Raw genomic sequence first — 16,639 nt, 5'->3', positions numbered from 1 at the left:
TGCCAGAAAGAATGTGGCATTTCACCCTCTGAGAAACAAATGGACACTGTCCCCCAGAAAGCCAGGGCTCGCATGTCAGCATCACTCACTTCTTTATCCTTTCGCCAAAGGAAGCCACTTCATCTAGGATGTTCTGGACACTGATACATACCTCCTGGATGGCATAAATTTTATTTATAAATCCCTTTTTTTCACTGTCCTAAAACACAATAAAAAAGAGATTCTATGTGAGTAAAGGTATCTATATCCTTCAGGGCTTGAATTCTTTTCATTGTCAACACTTACATTCTTAAACTTAAATGAACTTCATTTTTCCATGGATATAAGTGGATGCATGCAGCCCCTGAAAATTTTAGACATGAAGGGAGGTGGAGCAGGAAGAGCACTCAGCATTGGAGACCTGTGTCAGTGTACAGGTGGCTGCAAAGCACAAGACTCAGATTCTGTGGCTCTTGCCCTGATGAACAGAAACATTTCAGCAGGGGGACAGGAAGTGTGAAGTTGTAAGAGGGAAGTCAGGTCTCAGAATGACCAAATCTGGAATCTCTGCTGACCCTGGGCCCACCATGACATGATACTTAGCAGACCCAGTTTTCTGGCCTACCACCCACAGACCTAAGTTTGGTCTTGGCTCCAGATTATTTTAATAGCAGGGAATGCTGGGTGCAAATAAGACCTGTGAGCAATGAAAACTGCAAAAAAAAAAAAAATTTTTTTTTAATTAAAAATAATAAAATCAACTGAAATCCAGTAAGTGGACACTTCTAGACAGCACCTTAGGGACAGCAAAATACATAGCCTGGGCCCTGTCTTAAGAATAGAGCTACATACTTCATGCTCTATTAGTCAGGGTTCTAACTAAACATTTTCCCCCTATTTGTATTTATTTCTTCCTTTTAAAACTTGTGCTGGCCGTAAGCTGTGTGCTCCAGCAGTTGGGTGATTAGTCAGTGTTCTAACTAAACATTTTCCCTCTATTTGTATTTAATTCTTCATCTTAAAACTTGTGCTGGACCTAAGCAAAGCTGGTGTGTGCTCCAGCGAATGGGTGCAGATTGAGCATGAAGCACCCAAAGAGTGGTGTGAACCTGGGGGGTAACGTGCACGTTTTGTAATTTTAGACCCAGAGGAAGAAATAATGGTGGCCTTTCACGATAGAAAATTCTGCTTAGTAGCCTGGCACCAAAGGCACTTGCCTAGGCTGTTTGGTGGAGACCATCCAACCCATGACTCCATTTCTCCATGCCAGCTTGAATCTCTGTGGAAATGAAGATCCAATTTCATTACTTCTAACTTCTGAACACTTGCACACTGCCAGAACACTTGAGACCTCCTGTGGCAGGCAGTGCTTGCTGGAAGCAGCCAGGAAACCAGAATAATAATGTCGTCATGTTGCACATTTGCATACTGACTTTGATTTTAGCAGAGTCTAAAGCACTTTGCACTGTGAACACTTGCTGGGGCTGGCATCCTGCCACCTTGGAAAGTGAGGGCAAGTGAATGACAGGTGTGTGGGCAGCCTCCAAGGACAACAGGGTACAGTGGGATTGGGGATGTGGATGCCAGTTTTATAACATGATCTTTAGATACCAGTTACTTAGAGCCTTCACTTTAAATTTAATTCCCACAGGAGATACTGCCTACATGATTCATCTCACTTATGCCAAACGGACTGTCAGGCAATGAGGTAGATGAAATGCATGAGGCTCAAAGTTTAGAGAACAATGACACACTCTCGGAGTCCCCACTGTCTTCAAAAGTCGCCCTTCACTTGTCATTACAAACACGGGTGCATCGATTGCTGGTCTTTTTTCCCCTCCCCAGGAATAAAACAAAATGCATTCATTTCACCTATGCAATTGTACATTTTAGAATAAAATGGACAACCAGTGGCTCCTTCTTTTTCCTTTTATAATTGCAGAATTGGTCTGCTCTAATAATCTCCACGGCCTTCAGTGTTCTCCGTTAAGCACCAGCTAAGTTCATTTACATCTATGAAGTAATGTGTTCTTAAAAAATATTTTTCTACATGCAGAACAAGTTGAAGATGAAGCATGCTGGTTATACAATGAAAGTTTACTGAGAATAAACTCTAACCAGTCTGAAATTATGAGGTGAAGAATATTTCTTTCACAATAGCAATAAAATGTATAAGGTACCTAGCCATACCTTAACAAGAAATGCACAGAATCTTTGTTAAGAGATTAGAGATAATATATTTCTGCAATGGAAGACTGAATACTAAAAGAATGTAATCTTTTAGTTGAACATAAAAGTTTAATTTTGCAATTTCAAGCAAATCCTGATGTGTTTGGTATAAAGTAAAATGGGGAGAATTTGATGAAGTATTTTTAAAATTTGTTTGGAAGAGTACCTATAGCTAAGCAATGTTTGCAGAAGAGAAATAATGAGAAAGCATTTATTGTACCAGATATTTACGTAATTAAAATATGAAAGATGAGCATTAAAAGAGGAATCGTTGTATGATAAAGCACCATCATAAATCTATCATAAGGAAATATTATGTTACTGGGTAATTGCTTTAACTATTTGGGGAAAATTATATTAAATCATGCTTTAATAGATTCTCAAACCTATTTGAGATAGCGCAAATCTACCTCAGCATCTGTCTCAAACTAAAGTATCCCAAATATACATTAAAAACTAAAAAATTATAAAAGCAGAGGAAAAGATAAGTAAGTCATTTACTGAACTTGGAATAGGAAAGAACTTTCTAAACATACAAGCAGTAAAGAAAATCACAAAGAAAAATAATTAGTAGCAAAAGTTACATAAAAACATATCAAAAGTTATAATTTAAAAGGCTAAGTGGGAAAAAAATTTCAAAAATATGACAAATGAAGGGATGGGATTTCTAGTATAGTCAACAAACATCTGAAGCAGTTTTCATGGCAGTTTTTTTAATAGTAAAAAATCATTAACATGTTGGGTATAATTATGTTAATACAAATGATAGACTATTAGGAAAATCACAAAATACTGCTTAAAAGAGTGAAAATACTTATGATCTACTAGAAATTTAAAAGAATGGGAAGTAAATGTGATATACAGCATAATCCTAACATTTTTGAAATGGGTAGGATGGAAAAATGATGAAGGGAATATGTCAAAACATTAAAGGTAAAATGGATGTTTGCCTTCCTCATGCCTTCCTATAATGTTCAGATTCTTTGCAATCAATATATTTTACTTTTATAAACAGATTAGTTCCCTGATTTTCTATAACCACTATAAAAGTAATAGGGATAGAAGACATAAATGAATCAGCACTCACTGGACATGATTTTATATGGTTTATCTGCTTTTTCCTTAATTTATTTTTTTGTATTCTAAATTATTTTTAGAAAGAAGTAGAATGTAAACACTCATTAAGCACCATAAAGCACTCTTCACATAGCTCATTCAGTCCTCACCACCATCCTCCAATGTATTTTTCCCTACTTTACAGAAGAGAAAACAGGCTCGTGGTAAATGACAGCATTTGGAATTAGGACTACAACTAGCCAACTCCAGAGTCTATTCTCTGCATGATGTACTGTGACCTCATTCTACCCAAGAAGATTTCAGTTCCTACCCAGGATCCCTGTGAGGATAAACAAGAAGAAAAGACTTGCAAAGATTTGGAAACTTATAAACACCATGATCAGCAAGAAAATGAAATCTAGAAACTTGATTCAAAAATGGAAATTGGAAGGTTGTTAGAAACCACCAGATTTAACATTAATAATGCAGTGTGCAAATACAAAATACGAGCCCTTCATTAATAAGATGTGTCATTTTAGGCATCTACAAAGACTATTTTTAGTAGATACTTTAAATCCAAGTACTAATGTTGATTATTGGCTAAAGAGTTTTTAAAAATCTGCTCATTTAAAATTTTTCTTCCTTCTGCATACCCATCCTACCCCCCAAGCTTGTCACCCCCTGGCCACCAAAATTCAAAATAAAAAAGTCTGGAGTGTTGGCAAATTTTGAAAAGGAAATGCTTTGGGATAAAATTTTTTATTTTAAAATCTTTAATCAAATTCTGTATTCCTCCACTGAGGTCTCCAACCAATGAAGTAATTACTCTTTATATACAGTATATGACCCCAAACTGCAGTGGGTAATGGAATTGCTCTGTGTTGCTTTCCAATATTTCACACTTTTTTCATTAATGTTCAATACTTTATTAGTAGAGAATAAATTGGTACATTTCTTTTATTGTCGTTTTTACTTTCCTTTATAAACCAGCCAGGATGGAAAAAAATATCATAGGGTAGTGAATCATTGAAAAGCTTGGAAATGACACTATTGTTTCCTTTTTTTTTTTTAATGCATTATTAAGGTTTCTTTTCAAGATGTAAAAAGAAACTTACCCATAAAATAGAAATATAACTGTAAATCTGAAAACATGTGAGATGTATATTGTACAAGTTTTTTTTGAATAATTCCTTATGATCTTTAAAATCTAGTTATTTTCAGTAGTCCACAAAAAATCCATAACTGCACACCTGAAATATAGTGACTGTTTCATAGTCACCTATTTTACTATCATGTATCCCATTAGAAAATGCACTGGATTTTCCCAAAGAACTCTCTGGTCCCTAGCTGTGAGATATTTAGGAAACTCTCAAGACCTAAGGAATCAATATGTGCTCCCATTCACAGATTCTGTTCCAAAAGAGAACAAGAAGCCAAGGTGATAGGTGTCAGGGGGTGTGTGTGCTGTGGGGCTGGGCTCCTTGTGCACCCAGCTGCATCCTGCCAGTCACTCACACCAACGAGGTCACTGTCGGTCCTGTTCACGTCAGAGAAAATGAATCTGTTGGACACCTGTGCTGTGTTCAACACAGCAGGCGTGTAGAACATGTTGCTCAAAATATTGATGTTATAAAATTCAACTTATTTCACTTTCTAGGGTGAGAGCGTGTCTTAAGAGTGTAAAGGGGGAGTGCTATGAAGTCTCATATCAGGACAAGCACAAAACAGAACTGTCCTAGGAAACCAGAGCATATGTTCACCTTACTTATTATGATCTTCTGGAGGAGGCATGCAGATGTGCACCCCAGAGAGCTCATCTGGACCATAATTTTGCTTTTCTTTTAAAGTCCCGCTAGGTAACCTCGCAAAAGGTGAGCAGTAAGACTTAGGATATTTGCTATGATACATACTCGTGATAGTTTACTGTGGACTGCAGCTCTTCTGTGAGCAAACAGCACCAAGTATGCAACTGTGTTTGGAATATGTTTATGTTCCGTGTGATTTATTTTTTATGCTAAAGATGGTTTTAGTGTACAGCTTTCTTAGTTCACTCAGTAAACTTGGTTCACTCAGCTGGTCTTTTCACTCATGCCCTGCAAAACTGACTTCCTCTCAGATCTATACTTCTAACCTATGGAAATGTTAGACATGAGGTATAGGTTGAATAAAAGCACATAAAGTGGCAAAATGTTTTCTTTGTGGCAATATTCCTTCTTTTTTTCAGGCATAGGAACCTACCTTGCAGCCTTAAATGTAGAATACTGAAATTCTCAGAGAAATCAACAACTCACAGGGACTCTTGACTACTGAATCTCATCTCAGTGTCTTACTCAGTTTTTATGATATCAAATCTTACCCAGGTTACTGGGTGCCGTGGCTCTTTTTCCAACATTCACCTTGAAAATAGGAACCCTCCACTGAAATATTAAAGGTGTCTCAGGTATGGTTAAGGCTAAGAAGACAGATGCGGGGGGCTTCCCTGGTAAAGAATCCTGCCAATGAAGGAAAAACAGGTTTGATCCCTGATCCGAGAAGATCCCACATGTTGTGGAGCAACTAAGAGCACACACCACAACCGCTGAGACTGTGCTCCAGCACCCAGGAGCCACAACTACTGAAGCCCAGGCGCCTAGAGACTGTGCTCTGCAACGAGAGAAGCCGCCACAGTGAGAAGCCTGCACGCCACAGCCAGAGAGTAGCCCCCATCGCTGCAACCAGAGAAAAGTCCATGCAGCAACGGAGACCCAGCACAGCCGAAAATAAATACAGAATTAAAAGGAAAATAAAGTCTGTTTTGTCTGAAGTATTGCTACCCCAGTATTTAAAAAAAAAAAAAGATGGACACCATTTAAGACAGTATATTTTCTTTTAAACAGTAAGAAGTGTTGTTATCCCATTGTTTTAAAAAAAAAAAAGATGGACACCATTGAAGTCAGAATATGGGGAGGGAGGAGGGTTCAGGATGAGGAACACATGTATACCTGTGCCGGATTCATTTCGATATATGGCAAAACCAATACAATACTGTAAAGTTAAAAAATAAAATCAAGATGAAAAAAATTTTAAAAAAACTGACACTAAAAAAAAAAAGTAAAACAGTTCTCAAAAATATTTATGTTTCACGGTTATAAAGAGGACTAAGTTAAATAAGATAAACCACATAGAGCTCTTAGTACAATATCTGCTGCAAATAATATAGCAGAAGTAGTATAGCAGTAAAACTTGGGATACAGTTCCTTATCAAGACAATTCAAATTATTTTTATCTATTTTTGTTCCTTTGAAACAAAATTTTGAAATATTAGAACTCCTCAATATATCTAGAGGAAGGTAGGGCAACCCACTCCAATGTTCTTGCCTGGAAAATCCCATGGACTGAGGAGCCTGGTGGGTGACAGTCCACAGGGTTGCAAAGAGTTGGACACGACTGAAGCGACTTGAGTATGTCTAAACATATGAAACCTCTTATGCGTGTTTAGTCGTGCCCCAGATGACTTCGTGTCAACTTGTCAGATCCCATTTTAGAGAGTGATATTAGTTTCTTGATAATGTTACATTGAGTTTTTTCCCCCCCTCCCTCTGTTGACTTTACATGTTTTCTTTTTTTTTTTTCCCCAGAATGAACATTTACCTGGTCTTAATTTTTTTGCTTCCTCTATTTAGTATACTTCGCTTTCCAGTACTCATTTTCTACAGTACAAGTTTTAATCACATTTAGTTGTGCCTCACCCCGTTAATGTTATACATTCTGCATGTAACTTTAAGTGAAGTGAAAGTGAAGTCGCTCAGTTGTGTCCAACTCTTTGCAACCCCATGGACTGTAGCCCATCAGGCTCCTCCGTCCATGGGATTCTCCAGGCAAGAGTACTGGAGTGGGTTGCCGTTTCCTTCTCCAGAAAGGTGATTGCAAAATAACAAAAATTTGGAAAGCGCTATCCCTTGGGCCAAGCAATGAAAACAGGCATTAAAAATGGCAGCTGGCACTCTTAAAGGTTTTATGAAAGCCAGGAAAGAAAGAATGGAAGAAAACAAGGGCAAAGAAAGGGAGGGAGGAAAAGAGGGAAGGAAAGAAGGAAGGGGAGAGAGAAAAGGAAAAGGACGAAAGAGCAGAAAGAAGAGACTGAAGGAAAGAGAAAGGAAATGGGAGAGGAAAACTTGAAGAAGGGACACCCCACGGGACAGGAGGATGAGGAGCAGACAAAGACCCTGGGGGAAGTGAAGGTGAATATTCTTGAACATGACTTGAAGCCAGGCAAAAATGAAATGGTTGACTACCCACCTTAAGTTCTAATTTTTTATTATTTGTAAAAAGGCTATACATAAAATGTTACCTTTCTATTAAATATAAATGTAGATAAACCTTACAGAAAGTACCCAGGGGGCACAGATGAACCTGCTGTTGGGAGGGAGAGTTCCCTGGAGCCCAATTTCTTTCTACTCAAAACCCTCATCATGTAGACCTCAAGGGATGTACCAGTCTCCCTCTCTCCAGGCATTTAAGAAAATTCCTTGTAACTGTCCAGTTAGTTCCTGTAATCGCTTGAAAGATTAGGGCTATATATCAGTGTCAAAACCTTTGACTAATCTCCTTGCCAGCAGGCAGGAAGCACACTTTCCAGGGGGCGGTGCTAGAGATGATGCCATCTCTTGGCGCTCTGTCCCAGGAGACTGCTCTGCTTTCAGATGGACTCTCAAGGGAAAGGGCCACAAGGCCTGGCTCCAGGCTGACCTCGATAGAAGCCACAGCAGAAGCCCCAAGGCTGCTGTTCCCAAGCAACCAGACAGGAAAATCAGTGACAAAGGAAACCTTCACCCAGGATAGTCCAAGTGTTGAGATAAGAATTCTGCAAAGTCAAAATGCACACATTGTAGAAAGGTCTAGAAAATGTGAAAGCACACTCAGGATTATGGTGGCCTAAGACAAGTCACTGTCTGTCCTTAGGACCCTTTGAAAAAAAAAAAAGGTTAAATTAGGTGTGTCCTAAAAAATCCCTTCTGGTGATGATTAGCCAGTTTACAGAGGAGATAGCAAGAGTGTGGAATAGCCTCTGCCCCCCGGGGCTATTTGGCTGATTTATTTGAGGACATGGCCAGGAATAGAGTTTCTCTTGCACTTTCTATGGGTCCAGTACTGTCAGCCTGACTGACAATAGGGAGCAGAAGCCTGGGCTTGCTTCTGAATCTAAACAGCAGTGCCAGGCGAGTTCTTCTTTATCCCAGTTTCTAATGAAAAAGTTGTGTGTACATGTGTGTTTAAAAGCCTCTTTCGAAATCATTTGTTTCATTTCCAGATGTGTTTTTAAATCTGACTGGAGTTCAAATGCACAGCTTGGGCAACTGAGTTTAGGGAAGGCTGTAAACCTTCTAGACAACCATAGTCTTCAGCTCAGTCACTCAGTCACGTCCGACTCTTTGCGACCCCATGGACTGCAGCACGCCAGGCCTCCCTGTCCATTACCAACTCCTGGAGTTTACTCAAACTCATGTCCATCGAGTCAGTGATGCCATCCAGCCAACTCATCCTCTGTTGTCCCTACTCTAGATTTCTGACTAAGTGGCTCTTTGGTTAACCCTAGTTCAGGTTGTGCTTCCATTATGGCCTTAACTGTGTGGTTTTGAGCAATTTACTTATCTTCATCTGTAAAATGGGGGTAATTATGGAGCTTCCCTCCTTGATGGTTATAAAATTGAGTTTAAAGCATTTACCGCAAATGTCTAGAACACAGAAAGTGCTTAGTACATACTGGCCATTAATGTTACTTAACAGTTTGAAGAGACTGAAAAGGAAGCACTGAAAAACTTTTTAAATGATAAATTTTATTAAATATTCATAAAGATGAGAATTTTCTCCTCCTTATTTGTGATACCTAAGGAATACTATGTTTATATACTTTCTTTGTCATTAAATACAATCAGGTTATCTCTGGTTGTATCATTTTACATAAGCATGTATCGATTTACATGATCTTTGCAACAATCACACAAGGGTGAAGGGTATTATTACTCTCATTCCCTACATGAGCAAACCAAAGACCAGATGCCTTTCATCCCAACTCAAACTTCTACCCCCATCTATGCTCACTCTCATTTGGTGCCCCCAGCTGTATCTGTCCTCATCTGAGATACGGGATTTGAAAAATGAGGAGTCAATTCATCTCTTTACAGTATTCCCTGCCTGCTGAAAGCTGCACACTCTCTAAGGCCGAAGTCAGTCATACTCAGCAAAGCATACACCTTTTTCTCATGTGATTTTTATCTGTCAGCACTTATGCAGGTAACACTTCCCATTAAATCAGTGGTTTTTTTCTTCAACGAGCCTCATGGCGGAATCAGAGCCAGGATTTATTATTTTATTTTAAACAGCACAAGCTTTGCTGCCAATCTACTTACTAAAAAAGTAGTTTTAAAAAGATTCCTTTTACTAACTATACAAAAAAGAAAAAGCATATACATGAAGGTATGGAACCCTGGAAGATGTTTTCTTGAATAGGTTTCTTTGAAATTGTTCACCTCGTATAGGACTTTATTAAGCATTTTTAACTTATCTTCCCACTTGGATGGCAGGGGCAGGTGGTTTCCCCATTTTATGGGTAAGGAAAGGGAGGCTTGGAGAAGTTAGGGTCTCATTACTCTAGTTAGAAAGAGTTCCTGGGATTCCAGGTCTCATGACTGAAACTGGACTCCTTTCAGGTCACTGTCAAAAAGCCATCAAGTAACATATGGTATTTCTTCACTACATTGTTTTAGATATTTAAACTTGGCTCTTCCCAAAAACTAATCTTGAGTTTAATCAAATTGTGTGAGCAAAGAATCACATTAGTGTTATAAAAGCAACGCTCTCTGTGACATCTCCGAGACCAAGTAAGGATTACTTTGTGAAATCCGGAGGCTATTTCTCTTTACAAATATTTTACAAGACAAACTTGTACCTTTCTACAAAAAAAAAAAAAGAAAGAAAGAAAGCACATCTGTTGTAAATTACTCCCTTAGAGAAAGAGAGAGAATCACCCTCCTTTCTTCCCATCAGAGCTTAAAAGAGATTTGTTGACATATTCTAAGGCCGGCATAGACAAAACAGCACAGGAAGGAGGAGGCGGTCAGCAGGACCAGGGCTTGGCTTTGCTTAAACTAATTCCACATGCCCCATGAACCATTAGCTGTTTTTTATTTCCTGCTCTAAAGATCTGTAGTGAAAATAATCTGGGGTAGGGAAAAGCTGCATTTATTTTTTTTTCCCCCAACAAGATGCTGTGTTAGCAAATAGAACATATGAGCCACCTTCAGCAAAGCAAGGTCTTTAATAATCCATTTTTCAAACACTACTGGTATTTCCTTTCCAAACAGAGATGGACTGCGACTGGAATCAATTTCATCATTTGTACGGTTACAATTGCCAAGTTTCTGGAAATAATTGCCATTTAAATACTGGATAATATTTTTTTATATGAAGCCAACAACAGTTTTATTGCTATTTAATTTCTGTGATTTGTTTGTTTGCTGTAAGTTTTCGGGGTTCTGAGAGCACGATGTTTGGGGATAGAGAAAGGTCTTAAGAACAAACCAGGGAAAATGCAATGTCAAAGCCATGTTGATGGCCTGACTTGAATCCACCAGACAAGGGAGATCAGCATTAGGAAAAAATAATTTGTTCCACCATTTGGGGCTTTTCTTCTTCAGTTTCCCTATAAACTGCATAATCTAATATGTGTGCTCAGTCACTCAGTTGTGTCCGACTCTTTGCGACCCCTTGGACTGTAGCCTGCCAGGCTCCTCTGTCCATGGGGATTCTCCAGGCAAGAATACTGGAGGGGGTTGTCATGCCCTTCTCCAGTGGATCTTCCCAACCCACAGATTGAACCCAGGTCTCTCCCACATTGCAGGCAGATTCTTTACTATTTGAGCCAGCATCGAAGCCCATAATCGAATATAATCCACCATTTCAGACCTGGCCATAATGTAGCAAGTTGAGGACAAAATTGAGAACTTAATTGTCCACTTTAAGAAGACAATAGGGCTCTTCAATGAAATTCAACAAAACAGAGGCAACGTGGGTACAAATAAAGGGCGTGCTGAATTTGAAGGGAACTTGCCCATCTTTCTTTATCGATGCCATATGTAGCACGTCCCTGAAAAACAACTTTGTGCTCGACGGGATGCTGCTGATATATGAGGTGGGCCTACCCCCTATACCCCTTTCTTACTGCAGACTAAATCACAAAAACAGGCTCATCCTGAAATCAACCTGGAAGAAAACAACAAAGGCCCACTCTATCACACTGATAGCAGCTCCTGGGCCTGTCCTAATCAGCAGATGGCCACTGTGGGCTTGAATCCTGCTGTGTGCATTTTACAGCCACTCAAACTTGTACAATTTACTCAGCCTCTCAGGTACTCAGTTACCCCACCAGTAAGACGGAGATAATGTCTACCTGAATGTTGATATGGGAACAGAAAGAAATCACGAACATAAAGCCACTGGCGTGTTAGTAGATATTATATACTGATTAGTTTCCTTCTCCCCACTAATCTTCCTTCTTCCCAAGGGGAAACATTCTCTTCTTCTTTTTTGCCTAATTTCCCTTTCTCTTATTGTCTTTTTTCTTTTCTGAGTTTTAGAAGCCGGATGCTCATTAACTTCATTCCCAGGGGCACTAGTGGTAAAGAACTCCCCATCAATGCAGGAGACAGGAGAGACTTAGGTTTAATCCCTGGGTCAGGAAGATCCCCTGGAGAAGGGCCTGGCAACCCACTCCAGTATTCTTGCCTGGAAAATCCCAAGGACAGAGGAGTCCCATGGGCAGGCTACAATCCATAGTGTCACAAAGAATCGGACATGACTGAAGCAACTTACACACACGCATTTGAGCAGTATCAATGGCACCCCACTCCAGTACTCTTGCCTGGAAAATCCCATGGGCAGAGGAGCCTGGTAGGCTGCAGCCTATGGGGTCGCAAAGAGTTGGACACGACTGAGCGACTTCACTTTCTCTTTTCACTTTCATGCATTGGAGAAGGAAATGGCAACCCACTCCATGTTCTTGCCTGGAGAATCCCAGGGACGGGGGAGCCTGGTGAGCTGCCGTCTATGGGGTCGCATAGAGTCGGACACGACTGAAGCGACTTAGCAGTAGCAGCAGCAGCAGTTTAGCCAAATCTCAGTCCATTTCCTTCATTCATTCATTCGATAAATACTTAATGAATACCAACTACATGTAAGACACTATTCAAAACTCTAGGCAAATGGTAATAAGCAAGACAGCACCAAACAAACATGTAGGTAAATGAAGAAGAAAAATCGCAGAAAGTGAAAAAGGTAATGAACAGAGTCAAAACAGGTGCTTGGGCTGGAGAGTGACTCAGAGCTCTAAGAGGGCTACTCTGGGGACAAACTTCATCCCTGAGACCCACTTAGGTTGGGAAGATAGAAACTCCTCCGGGGATTTCAGACACACAGCAATTCACTCAGAGAAGCGGCTACACTGAGAATAAGAATGTGACAGACATGGGCAAAGCAGGAAGCCACTCCCAGAGGGCGGGGGCGTCATGGGGCCAGATGCCAGACCACATGGATGAACCAGGACAAGAGCTGGAGCTGTGGTCGCGACTGCTTGGCGGTACTCGGGGTTATGCAGGAGAGGGTGTCTCTGGAAAATGTCTCCAAAGGTGGCGGTGTCGGGGGCGGGGTGCAGGAAGAAAGAGGAAAACACAGAAAGAAGGAAATTCTCCTGTTTTCTTCCTTCTTCCCTCCTTTCAGCACCTCCCATCGGCCAAGTCCCCCAAAGCCATTGTCAAGAGAGCTGGAAAAGCTGGTGTGTGGGAGAAGGGGTGGGGGGAGACTGATCTGGAAGCCAAAGGCTGACCACTAGAACAAGGCAGGAACTCGCCAGGACAGACAATGCACAAGTACTAAGGAGAAACAAAGTGAATTCCTCTGAGGAAACAAAGGATGCCCACTGCTGGGAGCCAAGTGGAGGGGGGAGCGGAGCAAGAAGATATCAGAGAAGCGGGCAAGGCCACAGACGGCAAGTCAAGCAAAGCGAGCAGCGGCAATTTTATTCCAGGCCTGATGGGAAGCCATGGGAGAGTTTCAGGCAAAAAAAAAAAACCAGAATCTAATTTACATTTTTAAAAGACCATTTAGGCATAATGGAGACCAAGAGAGGAGGTTATTATTGCGGTCCACCAGGGGATGAAAGCTTAGACCCAGGTAGGCATATTCAGGATGTTTTGCAAAAAAAGTCATCATAGACATGATACTAAGATTGGATCTGCAAGGTAAGAAAAAGAGAAATCAAAGAATTGCCTATATTCTTGGTTGAGGGACATGGTAAATGAGGCTGTTTTTGTTTCGTTTTATTGAACTAGAGAAGAGTAGAGGAATAGCAAACTTAGGGGAGAAAGGAGATGAAGGGATGCATTTGGGCCGCAAAAAATATGCCTGTTAGATATTCAGCAGGTGACATCAATAGCTGGATGGAGGAATGGGTCAGGGCTGGAGATACAGATTTGGAAGTCCGTGGCATGTAGAAGGCTCACAGAGTCCTGGGAATAAGAATACCCAGGGACAAGACAGAGTCCCAGGGCACAACAAAACGTGGCTGTTAGGCAGACCAGGAGGAGCTAGCAAAGGAGACTGAAAAAAACTGAAGTAGAAGAAAAATGAGGAAGAGGCATCTCAGACGTTAATGGCAAGTGTGTCGAGAAGAAGGGAGGGGTAATCTCTCTGAAACTCTGCTTCAGCAAGGTCAAGGAGCCCCTGTCCGTGGGTTTTTCACCAAACAGAGTTTACTGACAAAAGCAATTTTGGTTCAGCGGTGGGGACAGAAGCTTGGGGTGGATGGACTGGGCAATGAGTGAAAAGCAGACACATTGCAAACAACTCTCTCAGAAAGTCTGGTTGTAAAGGGGTGCTAAAAAATGGGGACGGACTGGCGTGTATATGCATGGGGTCAAAGAGGGGATTTTGCTTTTTTTAAGATGGGAAATGCAGCCTTACTCAAATGGTGATCTGCATTTTAGCAAGATTCCTGGGTGATGCATACACAAGGTAAAGTTTGAGAAGTGCTCTGCTACCATGTGGGCTTCCCTTGTGGCTCAGCTGGTAAAGAATCTGCCTGCAATGCGGGAGACCTAGGTTCAATCCCTGGGTTGGGAAGATCCCCTGGAAAAGGGAAAAGCCACACACTGCAGTATTCTGGCCTGGAGAATTCTATAGACTGTATAATCCATGGGGTTGCAAAGAGTCAGACACGACTGAGCAACTTACACTTCACTTCACTGCTACCGTACATTACTTGCTCTCGGAATGATACAGTGCAGAGGCGAAAGGGATGCTGCAGAAAAGGGGGCACCTACTGCAGGGGTGACGTGTGTGGGAAGGGATAGGATAAAGCCCCTATGGAAGGAAGGGCAGAGATACCTCCCCCCTGTGACGGGAGGGAAAGTAAGAATGTCGTACACAGGAGGCAGGTCTGAGACTTTGGTGGAAGAAAGATGTGACGATGTGGGGCTTCCTAATTGCTTCTGTTTTCTCTACCATGTGTGTGCATGGTGCTAAGTTGCTTCAGTCATGTCCAACTGTGCGACCCCGTGTAGCCCGCCAGACTCCTCTGTCCATGGGATTCTCCAGGCAAGAATACTGGAGTGGGTTGCCATGCCCTCCTCCAGGGGATCTTCCCGACCCAGGGATTGAACCCATGTCTCTTACATCTACCTGCACTGGCAGGCAGGTTCTTTACCACTGTGGCCACCTGGGAAGCCCTTTCTCAACAATACAGGTAGAAAACTCATTCACTCAGAGTGAGCTGGAGCAGGGCCTTGGTACAGGAAGCTGGTGGCGAGACAGTGGGCGTGAAACTGTCTTTTCACCAGGAAATACACTATCTTTCTCAGGTCTGTTCACAGGCCTTGTCAGGTGATTTATTTGAGCTCTGCACCGTCCTCCTTGCTATTGATTTTGCACTTCTGTCTCTTTCACTGCCTTCATAAAATAAGAATTTTATCCATCTAGCCTAGCCAGTCTTTCATTTAACCCCTTTTCATGACGCTTGAAATGACGTCACATACCTTACTGTTAAAACGTCTCAACTCAAATTTTAATAGCCACAATTTGCTCCTCTAAGGAAAATAACAGTCCTTTCTTTGGGATTGACTCCCCAACAGAACTGGCAATCAAGCCTGGGCTTGAGCTAAAACCTGGTGCAGAAGAACAGAAAGATGGGGCTCTGTTTTTCTCTTTCCCACCAATTCCTGCTCTTTATTCCTGGCTGTCTTGATTTCTTAGGAGACCAAAGACAGATCTTGACTAAATAACTTAACAAAACAATCTAGAACTTGGCCAGATCACAGGTAATTAAGGTGTGTTTCATTATTCTGGTGGCTCAGCTGGTAAAGAATCTGCCTGCAATGTGGGAGACTTGGGTTTGATCCCTAGATTGGGAAGATCCCCTGGAGTATTCTGGCCAGGAGAATTCCATGGGGTCGCAAAGAGTCAGACATGACTGAGCGACTTTCACTTTCACTTTCATTATTTTGGTGGGACGGCAGGAGATCAGTCTCTGAAGTATGTGAACAGCCCCATCAGATTTATATTTGCTGCTCCAAGAAGGAGAAATTGTTGATCTTCAGATGCATTTGCATCCAACTGATCACAGTAAAGGGGAAAAAAAAAAGATTACTATTGTCCCACCACAAGCTATTCTAGCTTTAGTAAAGTGCATTATACTTGGTCTGACTCTTGAAATAAACATCTCTCAAGTCTAAATTCTGACTGGACCTTCTACCCCCAATCCTTTTTGTGCCAGAGAGTGAGCGAAAGTTGCTCAGTCGTGCCCAACTCTTTGCCACCCATGGACTGTAGCCTGCCAGACTCCTCTGTCCACGGAATTCTCCAGGCTGGAATACTGGAGTGGTAGGAGCGTTCCCTTCTCCAGGGGATGTTCCTCACGCAGGGATCGAACCCAAGTCTCCCACTTTGCAGGCGGATTCTTTACCATCTGAGCCACCAGGGAGGCCCTGGTGTAAGAGATGCCAACATCAAGAAGAATGAGGAGGGGGGTGCTCCCTGGTGGGCCAGTGGCTAAGACTTCATGCTCCCAATGCAGAGGGCCCAGGTTCAATCCCTGATCAGGGAACTAAATCCCACACGCTGCGACTAAGAGTTAGCATGCCAGAACAAAAGATCCCACAAGCCCCAGTGCTGCAACTAAGAGCCGGGGCAGCCAAATACATAAATATTTTTTAAAAAGAAGAAGAGTGAGGAATCCTTTTCCATAGAAGCTGAAATAATTGGGGACAGCGAGGGCCCTGCAAGCAGGTGGTGACCCAGAGGCAAGTTTTAAAGCCATACCTGCTGGAAGGAAGGACTCACTGCACAT

General features: G+C 41.6%; 1 protein-coding gene across 11 annotated transcripts in view; it reads right to left on the bottom strand.

Annotated features, from left to right (window-relative positions):
- MCTP1 (multiple C2 and transmembrane domain containing 1) overlaps positions 1-16,639 on the bottom strand; it is a 563,412-nt gene that overhangs the window by 18,147 nt on the left and 528,626 nt on the right. For 9 of the 11 annotated variants that reach the window (XM_025294006.3, XM_025294008.3, XM_025294003.3 and 6 more), the window contains one exon: positions 90-199. In XM_025294006.3, coding sequence (XP_025149791.3) covers positions 90-199 — 110 coding nt within the window. The remainder of the gene's footprint in view (positions 1-89; positions 200-16,639) is intronic. The other 2 variants (XM_044948555.2, XR_006553592.2) reach the window with 1 other exon arrangement.

The sequence above is a fragment of the Bubalus bubalis genome, chromosome 9, assembly GCF_019923935.1.
Source record: "Bubalus bubalis isolate 160015118507 breed Murrah chromosome 9, NDDB_SH_1, whole genome shotgun sequence".
Taxonomy (NCBI): Eukaryota; Metazoa; Chordata; class Mammalia; order Artiodactyla; family Bovidae; genus Bubalus; species Bubalus bubalis.
This window is presented reverse-complemented; position numbering and strand designations above follow the sequence as displayed.